At 41.3% G+C, this 14925-nt stretch overlaps 2 protein-coding genes across 4 annotated transcripts; one reads left to right on the forward strand and one right to left on the reverse strand.

The window, feature by feature from the left end:
* Positions 1-343: 343 nt before the first annotated feature.
* On the forward strand, positions 344-3279 carry LOC143521048 (uncharacterized). Its single transcript, XM_077013628.1, has 10 exons — positions 344-654; positions 788-872; positions 1078-1142; positions 1265-1462; positions 1535-1621; positions 1729-1969; positions 2083-2208; positions 2318-2455; positions 2678-2792; positions 2894-3279. The coding sequence occupies exons 1-6, from the start codon at positions 501-503 to the stop codon at positions 1926-1928; spliced, it is 789 nt and encodes a 262-aa protein (XP_076869743.1). The 5' UTR covers positions 344-500; the 3' UTR covers positions 1929-1969; positions 2083-2208; positions 2318-2455; positions 2678-2792; positions 2894-3279.
* A 1356-nt stretch (positions 3280-4635) lies between these two features.
* On the reverse strand, positions 4636-9925 carry LOC143521049 (uncharacterized). Of its 3 annotated transcripts, XM_077013632.1 has the most exons (8): positions 9602-9925; positions 7598-7690; positions 6686-6731; positions 6261-6352; positions 6042-6152; positions 5568-5862; positions 5267-5483; positions 4636-5067 (listed from the first exon to the last, which is right to left on the reverse strand). In XM_077013632.1, exons 2-7 carry the CDS (start codon positions 7678-7680, stop codon positions 5268-5270), a joined length of 843 nt encoding a protein of 280 aa, XP_076869747.1. In that variant the 5' UTR covers positions 7681-7690; positions 9602-9925; the 3' UTR covers positions 4636-5067; position 5267. The 3 variants fall into 3 exon arrangements, with proteins under 3 accessions (XP_076869747.1, XP_076869746.1, XP_076869745.1); XM_077013631.1 differs by lacking the exon at positions 9602-9925 and having other exon boundaries at positions 5568-5844; positions 7598-8003; XM_077013630.1 differs by lacking the exon at positions 9602-9925 and having other exon boundaries at positions 7598-8003.
* Between the last annotated feature and the right edge of the window lie 5000 nt (positions 9926-14925).

The following is a 14925-nucleotide window of genomic DNA, read 5'->3' on the forward strand; positions in this document are numbered from 1 at the left end:
TCGGGCCGAGTTTCGACCTATTGAAAATGCATTCTATTGATCCACATAAAAAATACAATGAGTCTGAAGAACCCTCTAATTATGCTGTGTTCTAGTTAATGAACTAATGATGAACCATCTTTGAGTGTAAGTGTGACATGTTATTAACATGGAGCAAGAAACGAGCGCATGAAACACAAATGGGGATTTTAATAAAATACAAGAAACGGACACATACTGAGGACCAGCAGTAAAAGTATCAATCAGTGGATTATAGGGCTCAAATGCAAAGCATTGGAGGGGCACCTGTGGGGACTTGAATAGCGAAGTAAAATGAACTTGTTCATATTTTTACTTTAGGAGGATGGGGAAGACGAAAGCTGTCTCTTGTGCCCCCAGAAGATTGTGGATATACTGGCAAAATTCTGAGAGCAGCTTGTAAAGGGCCCATTTATATAGCTCCACTTCAAGAACAGCTGGACACTAATCCATTGCCCCCTACATCAGAAACATTCAGCAACATGACAAAAGCTCTGTGTCAGAAGTGCAAAACGTTATATCCACTCCAAGTCCTGGCTGATCACATCAAGTCATGTGAAATCACAGCTGTGGAAGACTCTGTGGAAGAATCTGACCATCTAGACAGTGATGGTAATGAGCCAAAAGGGACCAAATGTAAGTAATTTTGTGTAAAGTAAAAGTACATTTGCAATGCTGATATAATATGATATATAATTATATTGCTAAAAATAAATGCTAGAAATGAAGTCTTAGTTATGATGTGAATTCTGTGCTTCCATTTTCTCAGCACCTGTTGATCACACCTGTCCAATATGCCTAAAAACATTCCCTTACGAAACCATTGAAATACACGCAAGTTCATGTGGAGAAAGGTATTCATGGATTTGTCAAATGCTAACATCTCACTTTTGTCATTTTCCTTTTTTACATTATTTAAAATGTATAAATTAGAGGGATAGGAATGGTCCAAAATTGGCTCGAATTAAGAATTTCTACACTGATATTCTATTAAAACCATTTTCTTCTCCTGTAAAGTTGTCTCATTGAACATATGAGGTTTTGTTTTGACCATTGTAGTGCTGACAGCTATTCAGAAGTTGCGGATGAGGTATTGCCAGGCTGTAGTGCCAAGATTGTGGATGGTTGGTGCTGTATTCTATTACAAAATACAAGTAGTCTTACATTTAGAAGCCTTGTGTATGTCATGCTTGCCTTTATTGGCCATTTGAGTTTCTCATGGGTTTTCCCGTTTCCCAATCCATAGAGTGGCAGTCAATCCCAGACCCTATCAAAGCCATGTCTCTGTATCGAGAGACACAACTTCGTAACCATGCTACACAGGCACCTTTGAGTCTGTACATGGACATGAGAAGCACCCCAGCAGAACGAGATGGGGCCCTGATCTCTTTCTACAAGAAGACACGTGTGGAATGGGCTCGACCTTTGTACTGCAAATTGGAAGGTACAGACTTTACAATAGAAATGAGTAGTTAACAATGACATGTTTTATTTAAAAATCTGGCTATTTTCACAGGTGATTGTGCTGTTGGGGAAGGTGTTACACGGTTCTTTTTTTCAACCTGCATTGATAGACTGAAGTCTGGATTTTCTGTAAACCTGGGTAATTCATCCACATTTTGTAGTAATGAATAAGAAACAGTGGTATATTATACTGCTTTCACAAAAATCACAATGCATAATTATACTGAAATTATTTCTGCATTTCAGCAAACATTGGGGTCACCAGACTTTTCGAGGGAGAAGTAGATCATTTGGTGCCGTCAGCCTCCCCCTTTCTTGTTGACAGTGATCTGTTTGTTGTGGCTGGGAGAATTTTGGGACATTCCTTTATACATGGAGGGCCATGTCTGTCTGGTTTGAGCCCAGCTTTTGTGCATGTTCTTCTGAAACAGCAACTGTGCAGCTAAATGACTGTCCAGACTTGGATATCCGTGAAACAGTGAAGCTTGTAGGTTAATCCTTTTATGATGCAGTTTTTATTTTATTGTATACCTGTTAAAATGTCTAACAGTTATTGTCAATCAACATATCATATTATCTAACCTTTTTGTATCTTTAAAGCTTGAGAAGTCTGAACTTTCAAATGAAGAAAAGAACACAGTGCAAGATTTGGCGTATGCTTGGGATCTCCCTGGTGTAACTAATGATAACAGGAGGTGGCTTTTTGAAAAGATGCTCATCCATGCTGTACGGTTTTCACTCCTTATTGTGGATCAAGATAATAGATTTGTGGAATTATTGCTTGAGTCATATAAAATTGACATTTTATATAAAATGCTTTGTGTAATTTTAACAGGTAATTGGACGAATCATGCGGCAAATCAAACAAATGAGACGTGGCCTCAAGGAAACCCCGATGTGGTCAGTTTTGTCCCAACGCCCAGACACGGTGCCTCTGCTTTTCCCAAGAGAATCATTACAGTGCGTCCCAGAGGTTGGTAGAAAGCTTACCTTTTTGTAAATAAAATAAGCATATTTGCTGATGTTTTTCATGTCCTTATTCAAATATACATTACTTCCTATAGATTAATGCATCTTAAAATCTACATTTATTTGCTTAGTTTTACATGCAAATTGTTTTGTGAAGTATCAAAGTATGATTGGTCAACTTCTAGCTAAGAATGTCTCAGCTTTGTTTTATGCCTTGTATGTGTAGTTAGTTCTGCAGACAGTTTGCTGGCCTGAACAAGAGGAGGATGATTCTGATTCAGAATATCCACTTGCCACCAAGTGCCGCATCTCTGGATTCCTTCGACACTTCATTCAAACTGGTAATGTGGAAAAATGTCCACTTGTTTGTCTTTCTTTTAGGATTTGTCAAAGTCTTAAAGGATTTTATCTTTAGCGACTTACAAACCTGCTTCATTCACAGCATCACCTACTGAGATCAAAAGTCTGCTGAAGTTCTGGACAGGGTGGGAGGTTCTACCTAGAGAGCTCACCTTTGAAATTGTTAAAGGTAGCCTTCCAACAGCATCTACCTGCTTCGAGGTGCTCAAGATCCCTGGCCATTATGAAGATTTTGAGGCTTTTAGGAGTGATTTGCTGTCATGCATTGGTACCCATCTCACTGGGTTTTGGGCTCATTTAAATTCGGATCTTTTTTTTCTGTTGTTCCATATATTAGTGACTGCTGTTCAGTTGGCACTAGCCAGAATTTAAACCAAAAGTGCTGAATACATTTACTCAAGAGTTTGTTACAAGTTCTTAATATTTTCCCCCATGTTGGCAAATTCTTCAGGTTGCAGTTTTGGCTCCTTCTAGCTCAATCAATCAATCAATCAAAGTTTATTTGTATAGCGCTTTTAACAACTCAAGTTGTCGCAAAGCAGCTTTACAGGGTTTACAAGGTTAACAATACTATGGGTCCAGAACCCTAATGAGCAAGCCAAAGGCGACAGTGGCGAGGAAAAACTCCCTATGGTGGTGAGGAATAGGAAGAAACCTCGGGAGAACCAAGACTCAAAAGGGAACCCATCCTCCATTGGGCGGCCCGTTAACACACAAATACACAAGTCACACATAATTCACACAATCAGACTAGGTAAAAGGTAGAATTGAAAGTTCTGGGTTTTGATATTGTCACTGTAAATGTCTGTTGATGAATGCCAGGCTTTCATTCCGTGTCGGAGCAGTGATGCTGGTATTGTAGGCTCCGACTGCAGTGTTACTCCCCAGGTGAACCCCGGTATCAGCACATCCACCGGCAGCCAGACCATCCCCCAGGTGCCTGCAAGTGCCTGTATCCAATCGTCTTGGGTAGAGCCATGCAAGAAGATAGATAATACAGACTGAGTGGACATGAATTTAAACCACCGTTGATTTAAATGTACGTAGCTCACGTGCCAGTGATCAGCATGTGGCTCCGGCAGACTAATCTATAGCAGCATAACTAAAGGGAGAGGTTCAGAGGTGACCACAGGCATGAGGGCTCACTGAGACATTGCTTTCCAGTCAAGTCATAGTCACAAATAGAGTGACTATGCTCAAGACTTTTTGCTGAAAGGGCAAAATGCCTTTGCAAGTTTGGTTAATTTTCTCTAGCAAATAAATACAGATGGCAATTCTCAAAATCTGCAATTGTCAATGGACTTCAAGTTCAGGTTTTAAGGTAGTAACAATTCCATTTAAGGTAGCAATAGTTTTAAGGGAAATATAATAAACCTGAATTAAAATCTGATCTAAATGCATGCAACGATAGACTGTTGAGCCTGGGGAGTGTAAATTTATATATTACAATGTTTGGTTTATTCATAGGCGAGTCCATAACCTGATAGTATATAGAACAGTGTGGTGTTTTTTTTTTTTTGTATACACACATGACCCACATTGTTTATAGTGGAATGGGCATTAAAACATTCTTTAATTTGTGTTTGAGTGAAGCATTTTTCTTCTCAAAGCCAGTCCTTGAGTAAATATAGCTTAAATAAATCTGCATATCATGTGGTTATCTAGCCTAGGGTTTGGAAACACTGGGTTAATACCTACAACACACAAACCGTTATGTAACCACTGTTACGACCCCACGATTTCATGGGACTATGTTTGGGGTGTGGGGCAGTAGCATGCCGGTTGCGGACAAGATGAAATGAAAGAACGCGGAAACCAGTCGGATGCGTTAAAAGAACTCTTTACTGCAGAGTGGTAATCACCACAACAACCATAAAGGCAGTAAAGCTCGTGTCGCCTCTCAGCGACTTCCAGCAATCACAGCAACCACACATACATACACAACCATAAAGGCAGTAAAGCTCGTGTCGCCTCCCAGCGTGGCCGACAGAATCCACTCGTGATGAGATCCACCTGTTGAAAATTAACCAGAAAAAAAAAAAGAAAGCAACCTCCCCAAAATCCACAGTACACGTAACAACCACACATCAGCCAAGTCATCCTCTATCCAAGTTCTAGACTAAGACCATTTGAGTCCAAGTTCTCTTGGGTGTCGTCGTCTCCGGTAAGTTGTTGATGTCCATAGAATTTAGTGTAGAAGCCACAATCCAGCGATACATTCTTAGAAGTCCGTTCCTCCCCAATGTTTGTATGCAACTGAAAAAGAAAACGAGAGAAAGCAGTAGCAGCATGTACATATACACAATGTATAGCAAACCATAATGAGCAGAACCGGAGGCAGCTGTTTTATTATACACCTTTTCAAATAATTCAAAATGCCTTTATAAATATTCTTGTCATGACAAAAACAACAATAGCTTATATGGACTAATACACCACTTTTTAATATACAGACCTTATTGATTATCCAACAAATAAGAAGCATGATGCAAACAATTCAGATAGATATCACGCCCATAACTATCTGATGATGCAGTTGGTTGTACAGCTAATCTAAGCAGCTCAAGGCTCCTGGGGTTAAGTGGACATTCCAAGCCTGGCAGGATGACACCTTGGTGTTCTTCCACATCCAATCCAGAATCTTCCCAGTCAATGGCATCAATATGAATTCCCTAAATGTACATAGCCCAGTAATAAGTGTTAATTGCACACATTAATAACCACAAAGATAATTAAAAATGTTTTAATTACATCACCTCTGACATTCCTGGTTCTCCGACTGGATTCTGCATGAGGCCGAGGTGCCACAGCTGATTTGGTGTCATATTTTGTTCAGTCCGGACTGGGTGATCATCCCAGCCGCGTGCAAATCTGGACAGATCATCTTTCAGCCGTGGCAGAAACGAGTAGTGAACACAGTAGAGGTGCAAGCTGTCAGCAATGTCAAGAAGCCCATCCTCTTCCAAGGTGTGAAGAACATCGTAGTACACCTGGGTGACTGCTAACCACACATCTCGCCACAGGCGTTCTATTCTGCAAAAATAAAAAAACCTAACAAAATTAACCAATTACAAGCGCATCTTCGAACATGTATAATTATGCTGAATAGAATAGTAATGCTGCTTGATTTTCTTTCTTGCATTAAATTACTTTATACTGTTTTGGGACCGGATGTGAAACAGTTGTGAATGAAGTATGGTGACCCCATGTCATGTTAAATCAGTTCATACCTCTGATTGTGGACACTCTTTCCAGAAATAAAGCTTCCACACCCAGTTCCTCGTACTGTGAACATTGCCTGAGCAATATCCACATTCTCCACACCTTGATCTGCTCTCACTCTGGAATAGGTGCATGGTGTGCTAACTTTTACAACCAAACCATTCTTCATATTAAATAGTTCTGGGCTAAAATAACATTATTGAAAAGGACAGTAAGGCTTTACTCACTTCTTAGGCCATCCAAACCTCCTCACACCATCTAAGAAGAATGCATAAGCTGTTGAAGCCTTGTTGTTTGAAGCAGCATTGAGATACATGATCTGTAAAAACAAAAGTCAGTACTGTGATATTGCTACAATATACATGCTCAAAAATAGTGTTGAGGCACTCTCTAAGACAAAGTTTATAACTTTTTAAGCCAAACATATTTAATCCATCATTTACAACAGAACATTTTCAGGTTCACTGACAATACCATATATTAGTGGTAATCAAGTGAAAAGTGAAAAGGGGAAATACATGATTTTTTTAATTTCTATGAAATGTAATCAAATATATTTTTTTCATAAAGGTTCATATATATACATTTGGTATATACTTCAAACATGACATTTTATGGAAACAAGAATTTAGATGTCAAAGTTAGACCCTACCTTCCTTGAGAAGCCATCAATACCACCAAACACCACAATATTGTACCTGTGAAAATAAAGAGAATGGCTACTAAGCCTAGAGAATAAGTGATGGCTGAAGAATTAATTGGTTTTATCAAAATCTGTCTTTTAAGGTAATAAAAACAAGATAAATAATGCAGAGCTCATAACCTGGCAATGAGGTACACTGTATATAGTATTCAGTCCTCAAAGAATTGGACATGCTGAACTTCTTAGCGAGAAAAATAAATGCCTGGAGCTTAAAAGGTGTATTGCATAATTTCTTTTTCTGCTTTACATAAATAAATCATAAAAGTGATCTGAAATATCCCATTCAAGAGACACAGTCAGAATTGTTTACCCAATTTGTGATAAAAACCTTAAGTGGTTTGAAGACTCTAAAAGCTACATCACAGAATTCAAAAATGGTCACAAATATTTATTAATGATTGTTTTGAAAAACTTGTTTGAAAATTGACCTAAAATATTTTTGTTCAAGGTTAAAAGCTAAATGCAGGGTGTTAAGTTTTCCTTTGTCAACATTACATACTGTATAAGAACTTGGAAGACATGTCTACTTCACTGGCGGTTTGGTAAATATTTGTGATCAAAGTGACTCCTGGTTCTATTCACCACCACTAGGAATAGCCTAAATCATAGTCAATTTTTCAAAAATGAACCCAAACTGGAATGACTCTTTACATCTAAATTAAAATGGGATATTAAACATCAAATCATTAAGCCCTGCATCAAGTATATCCGAGTAAATTTCAATAACAAAATAATGACATTTAAACAAAAAAGGTGGGAAAATGGGTGGGCAAACAAATGTGAAAAAAGAATGAATAATAAGAACACTGTAAGCACAGACCTGCGAGTATATCAGTTCCCTGCATGCAACAGGCTACCTACCTGATGAGCTTGTGATTGGTGTCAATGTGTTGCATACACAATGGTCCAGGAACAGAGTACTTGCGGCGGATAACACAACCCATACTTGACAATCTAAGCAAAATGCCAGCAGTGTCAACACGATGCATTGAGGCCCTCACTCTTGCCCACTGCACGCGGTGGCCCTCAGACTGAAGACACCCCTTGACTGTCCGATAGCCTGCATGCGGAAGCCTTGACTTGATGTTTCTGACCATCATGTCTAGATCTTCATCAGAAAGAGTAGAGTACATATTTGACACAGACATATTGAACTCGCGCATTCTACGATGTACTGTGCTTTTTGAAACTCTGAGAATTCTGGCAACACATGATGCCGATAGTCCAATCTCAAAAAGGTCTTTCAAGTGCTCAGATGTAATTTGAAGTCTTGAAAGCCCATGGGGTCCCATCTCCCAAAAAACAGAAGAGGGTGACTCTGGTGATGCGAGCAGAGCACAAAGATCCGAGTGAAACCTATCCAGTGCCTCCTTCACGACATCTGGTAGGAAGCCTACACTGGCTGCACTTATTAAGATTCTTTCTTGACTGATGACATACAGCATATAGTCAAAATCAGGAGCATTACTTGAAAGAGCATGTTCAAGCCTTGTCTGGAGTCTTGAGATGCAATCTTGTCTAAAAGCTTCCTGCAATATCAAACATGACACTAAATAAAATATGAAACACTGGCACTCATCATAGTTACTGAGCTACACATAACCAATGAAAAACCTTTCATAACGTGTATATTTTTTAACAATTAAAGTAATAAAAACAATAGGTTTCCCACATTACGTGTGTGAACCCTAATAATTTCGACCATCACTTTAGGATGTTAACAGAAGATCCTTTTCATGTATTCACATTAAGTTAGTACCAGTCTGAAAACACACTTTCCCTTTACATACAGCATTTTACACTGACAGTTCATAAAATATTTAACCAGTTATGAGGAGCTTGTTATCTTGACCAGGTCGGCTTAAGCATAATCTCACTGTACATTTGTTAGAATACTGCACCCTCCACAACTTCGCCGAGTTAGGCGGTTGAATATGCAGCCTCTAAACTGACTCCCGTGCAAAACAGAACGTATTTTGTTCTTATTGCAAAATAAATATATGTTGAATAATGTTGCTTCGTTGCAAACACCAACTCACATTCCCGTAACCTTCACTAAAATATTCCAAGCAATTTTGCCGGAAGAATATAGCTGTGATTTAAGTTAGAATAGGACTATGTGTATGCGCGGTGTCTACTAATAACTCCGATAATAAAAACGCTGTTTTTTCTATGCGCGCACACACACGCACAGCGGCTTAATCATTTTTACCGACTGTGATTTGTGACTAATGTCAATACACCTACACCAGAATATATAATGCTTCTTTGCGGAATGCACAACGTAGCTGCAGCTTCAGTGCTTCCGTCACGTACTTACATACGTTAAAACAAAATGCTGTTCATCTTCGATACTGAAGAAACCTAACACGGATACTAACTGGGCGTACACTGTAGGATATTTTAAATCGTGTACTCAGCTCCAGCTCAAACTGTACGACTAAATCGCAAGGAGAGTCGGCTCGTAGAGCTGCTTCAACAGTGCGATACTCTCACGAGGAGCGATTTGAATTTCAAACATGTTTGATGTTCTTGCGACGCTGCGATTTCTGATCGAGAGTTGGTCGTGAGGTGTGAATCGCTCCTCGGTTACCTGTGTAAACCACACGATGCACGACACGCGATTGAGCCGAAACTCGGCCCGATCGCAAAAATAGTCGCACGAGTGAAAAATCGGCTGAAAATGGGCCAAAAATCGCACAGTGTACGCCCAGCAAACTAGCCTGCCAACATGTGGTTCACGCCATACTCGTCTTAAGAAAGAAATCCAAAATCTGATTTTCCATTTACAAACGAGCAATAAACAATGAACTCTGGTGTGGTCCTAATGAAAAAGAGGATAAAGTAATAAATAGGTTTACTTACAGCTGGAAAAGCTCCGACAGTGCGATCTTCGGCCATGGTCTTCCGAATGGTCCTTTTACAAAACTGGCAGAAAGACGCACCTCCCATTGACCTCTGATATGTTTTGTGATTGGCCAGATGCAGTTCGATTAGCTCTGAGTTTGTTTGCTCATCCTACGTATCCCGGATGAACCGCATTTCAACCTGAACCTGAATTTCGACCCGAACCTGAATTTCGACCTGAACCTGAATTACGACCTGAACCTGAATTTCGACCCGAACCTGAATTACGACCCGAACCTGAATTTCGACCCGAACCTGAATTGCGACCCGAACCTGAATTGCGACCCGAACCTGAATTTCGACCTGAACCTGAATTTTAACTCGAATTTTTGCATACCTGCGAGGATTTTACAGACTGTTTTTTCAAGTAATAATGATTTCAGGTTCAGGTTCTGGTGACACTATAATAGCTCCATACACAACCAGCAGGAGTCCAAAGCAAATGGAAGTTAAGCCAAGCAAGTTGTACGTGACATATGTTCTAGCATCTATTTTCAATGAAAACCTGGAGACTGAGCAGTTGCTGTCTTGTTTTTGTAAACCACTAAAAATACAAAACCTAAAATAGCTGAGCAAAAACAAAAGACTTTTTATGTCTGAAAAACTGTCCAGAGATTTTTCTCTTGTGTGTTTTAATAGCAGTAGAGCATAATGCAACAGAATGGTCCTTTCAGAAAACCGCTTTAATATTACGTCTCCGTCTTTTCCCTGTCCACGGTAACCAACCAAATTTGCCAGGTGGTGATACGCAGATCTCAGATTGACCCTATAGATTTGAGGTTGTCAAGGAAACACTCATTAATCACTCAGAGACCACACACCCTGGATAGAACAATATCACCTGGAATCTTTCCTAAAACTGAACCTGCATGTAAATGTTGAGTCACGTGTTCTGTTTTCCATAGCACTGTAGGCACTTCCCTTTGATGTGTCTTCTAGTATTTCATTATTATTATATTTTCCATTTAACTAAATATGTTTTGCTTTACTTTGTAAAGCACCATGCCTGACTTGCCTCTCAAGCCATGAACACAGGTTATCATAGTAAGGGCATTTTTCTGTCTATAATCACTGTACCCAGGCAGGCTGTATGAGGTCTCATCTGATTCTTCCATATACATAAATATGCTGTTGTGCTAAAGAAAATGCTTATTTGCAATTTAAGACTAATTTAATGTTAAATAAACATTCAAAATTCACATCTGCCTGACTAATCAGGCCCCAGATCCTCAGTCTGCTTTTCTTTCCCAAAGGAAGGGAAACAGAAGGATACACATTAGCATTTCAAGGCAGCCAAATCGTGTAATATTTAGAGCAGCATAAGGGCATAAGGTTGCCATCTCTGTTCCACATTGCAGCTACACAACCCTCTCACACGGCTCTTTATGGTGGGCCCCGGCTGGTTATACACAGCTCTTTATGGTGGGCCCCGGCTGGTTATACACAGCTCTTTATGGTGGGCCCCGGCTGGTTATACATGGCTCTTTATGGTGGGCCCTGGCTGGTTATACACAGCTCTTTATGGTGGGCCCCGGCTGGTTATACACGGCTCTTTATGGTGGGCCCCAGCTGGTTATACACGGCTCTTTATGGTGGGCCCCGGCTGGTTATACATGGCTCTTTATGGTGGGCCCCGGCTGGTTATACACGGCTCTTTATGGTGGGCCCCGGCTGGTTATACACGGCTCTTTATGGTGGGCCCCGGCTGGTTATACATGGCTCTTTATGGTGGGCCCCGGCTGGTTACTCTGCAGTGTTGCAGCTGAGGAGCATTTTGCAAGGCGTACACGTATCATAAGTGACCTGAGATGGCATGTGTTTAACTCTCCATTATTCTGTGAATGGCTCAGCGGGCTGGGGAAATGTACTCCGTTGACCCGCTGAGAGGTTCTGTACACAGTGGTCGTATGTGAGCGACCACGCCTCCCAGAACAAGAGCTCATGATTAGCATTATATTATTATCCTCATATTTATTGTGCAAGGGGATACCCAAACTGAAGTAGACTGAAAGTACACAAGAGCTCTACATAGAGGAGGAGATTGTGAAGGTGTGGGCTCCACGGGTCCGGCACTAAGTGAGCTGATGGGCTTATACATCATGTGAAGTGCTGCTTCCCAGACAGGCTGATGCAGGCTACATACAGACTCATTCAACCCTCATAAAGATTCATTTAACAAATGAAAATTCCATCTGCAAGCTGCAGGTCCTCTTCAAAGGCCCAGTGGGATATTACTCCACTCTCAGCACAGCAGATGTTCCCTCTCCATCACCTCTGGTTTTTGTCAGATGTACCAGAGAGAGTGAAGATTATAGGATCCAGGTCATGTAATGAAATATAAATGCGGTCACATGTGGATCACTGGATTTATTGTGTTTATCATCTGTTTGAGAATGATAAGGCAACTTCATTTTATCAAGGATGTGGTGTATAAATGAGGTAATGGAATTACATTCAGCTGGCATAATTTGTCTTAACTCAAAAGGAAAATGTGAAGGTTAAATGAGAGATGTATAGGTGCTTAACTCAAATCTTCACCTAAACAGGTAAATATGACACAGCAGATCAAATAACAAACAGTAACAAAATCAATTTGTGGTATCAATTTGGATTAAAATGGTGCTCCAGGTTTTTTTTTTAACTGAACACAGCATACCCTCTGACATATAGTTGACATAGAACATTTTCATGTGTTCAAGGCAATTTACACATTGAAATATTACTTAAATTAAAATTTTGGAGGGACACTTGACTTACAATAATAATCATATTCAACATTGAATGGCCAGAAACACATCACAAAGGCATTGCGGATTTGTCTTCTTCTGTGGCTCATTTCATTCAAAGTTTTAAAGGTAATTGTTATTATTGCCATAATAATTGGTTGGAGGGGTCAATGTTTACCAGACCATTTGAAATTAAAACAAATTGTGGAAATAAAAGTGACATAGTAACATGCATTTCCATCAGAAACTCAAACATGCACTGCACGTACATCAAGACAAACACTAAGTGTCACACTCGAGGGAGGAGGCACGACGAGTGATAACGGTGCAACACAGAACGTTTATTATAAAAAAAGACGTGTAAGCCCCGTGCGTAGAGTAAGCACAAAAACACTCACACTGGCACGAAACTTTAGACAAAGACGAGCACAAGACACTGCGCGAACGCACATTAAATAGGTGATTAACACAAACCCTCGTGATCTCGAGACAAGGAACAGGTGAGACTACGAACACACTCACGGACAACACACACCCACGGAACTACATACATGGACATAACGACACGCAGACAACGTAGTGGCACGCCCAAAGGGAAGGGTCCGGAGTCATCACCGTAACAGAACCCCCCTCCAGGGGCTCGTGGAGCGTTCCGCGCAGCTGGAAAGCCCCGAACCTACACCAACGGGCAGGTCCGGAGCCGCCAAGATCACGAGCCTCCGAGAGCCGTCTCCCTCGATGGTGGGAACCGCCACGAACAGCTCTAGTACACCCTCCCTGGGAAGACAAGGGAAAATACGTTAAACTCGGGCACAAGCACAAACACGCACACAGGAACGTTAAAGGGCACAAGAGGGAACAGGGGGTTTGGGAGAAACACTGGGACTGACACACAGACAGGAACAGGCAGCCACGACAACGCTTGGGCTGCCTGCCAGAGCGCTAATGGTAGCGCTACCCCTCCTGGGGATGCAAGCGGAGCGGGCGAAGCAGGCGGAACAGGCATTGCGCTGTTCGGTGCGCCCTTAGACCTTGGACCCTTAGACCCTTAGACCCGGTGGCCTCCTTCAGGGAGCTTCGGCCGCCTTTTTGGGCGCTACAGGAGTCGAGACTAGGCGCCGCGCGCTGGCGGATATCCGCGGCGTCTCCAGAGGTGCGCCGAACCCCCATCTCGGGCCGCTGGCTGCGCCGAATCCCTCTTGCGCTCCCGGGGTCACTGACGCTTCACCCCTCGACGTGTCCATCACCTCCTCCTCCTGCCCCGAGACACTCCGGCCCAGGGACATCGGCTCCTTCCGCGAGTAAACGGTGCCCCCCGAACACCCAGAGGCGCTGTCTCCCTCCTCGCTTTCGCTGTCGTGCTCCGAGTTCGACAAGCAAACGGAAGGAGGGCGGCTGACGTCTTCCTCCCCGTAATACTCGGTGGGAGCCGAGTAGATGGAAGGGGGAGGGCTGACGTCTTCCTCTGCACTGTGGTGCTCGATGGGGTCCGAGTGGACGGATGGAGGAGGACTGACCTCTTCCTCCTCCTCCTCACTGGAGCGCTCGGTGGACGCTGAGTGGAAGGACGGTATGGGGCTGCCTTCTTCTCCCTCTGACGTCTCGGGAGTCCTTGACTCCTGATCTCACTCATCTGTCATCATGTCACAATTTGTTTTGTTTTGTAAAGCTTGCTGTCATTCCCAGTTTTTTTATAATGGGGTGATATTGAGAGACAGATTTGAAGTTATAAAATTGATTGCCATCAGCACTTTGTTACTGGATGTTCTTTATAGTATTGGACATAGTGTGAGGTGCAGGAATTAAAATGTATATCATTTTTCTTTGGAACTGCATGTTTTATATAGGGATAAAGTTTCAACAAGTTAAATGCACACAAATTAATAACATTTAAGTTTTAGATGCATCTCTAAAGCCCATTTTCACTGAGTGTGATTTAAATCAGAAGTATTAGCTGACACCAAAGTGGCCAGATTTAGTGCTTCGCATTATTATAAATCACTGCCCTGAGTATTTGTGAATGATGGGAGATGTTTATCTCCCAGCTAATGGACCATCTAAGCAAGAGAGCCAAATTTGTGTGTTTTTTTTAAATTATCTTAGCCTTCTGACGGTCATCGAATTACAAATGGTTGAAACTGCTCCATTGTACAGTAGAGGTAGTAAGACTGCTGATTTAGCAGTGAAGTATGTCATGCCACATTGTACCACATCATTCTTGATTCTAAAAGCTCAATGTATTTGTCTTTCTTGTGTTTTATCATTTGTGCAATGCAGTGCAATAAAGAATATAAGTTGTAGTACTATTAACATAAAGAATATAAATATACTAGTTGTAGTACTACTAATATAAATCATATAAAGTTCTCTCAGAGAGAGCGAAGTCAGATGTTTGAGTCAGTTCAGTTCAAGATATTCCTCCTCCACCTCACAAAGTTGCTCTTGATGACAGAATTCTGTTGTACAATACGGTCTAATAAAAACAGATTTGAGAGGAACTCAAAAACATAAAGCAAAAAATTCTTGACAACCCATGAAAGTGTTTGGGTGTGTGAA

The sequence above is a fragment of the Brachyhypopomus gauderio genome, chromosome 8 (genome assembly GCF_052324685.1).
Source record: "Brachyhypopomus gauderio isolate BG-103 chromosome 8, BGAUD_0.2, whole genome shotgun sequence".
NCBI classification, from domain to species: Eukaryota; Metazoa; Chordata; class Actinopteri; order Gymnotiformes; family Hypopomidae; genus Brachyhypopomus; species Brachyhypopomus gauderio.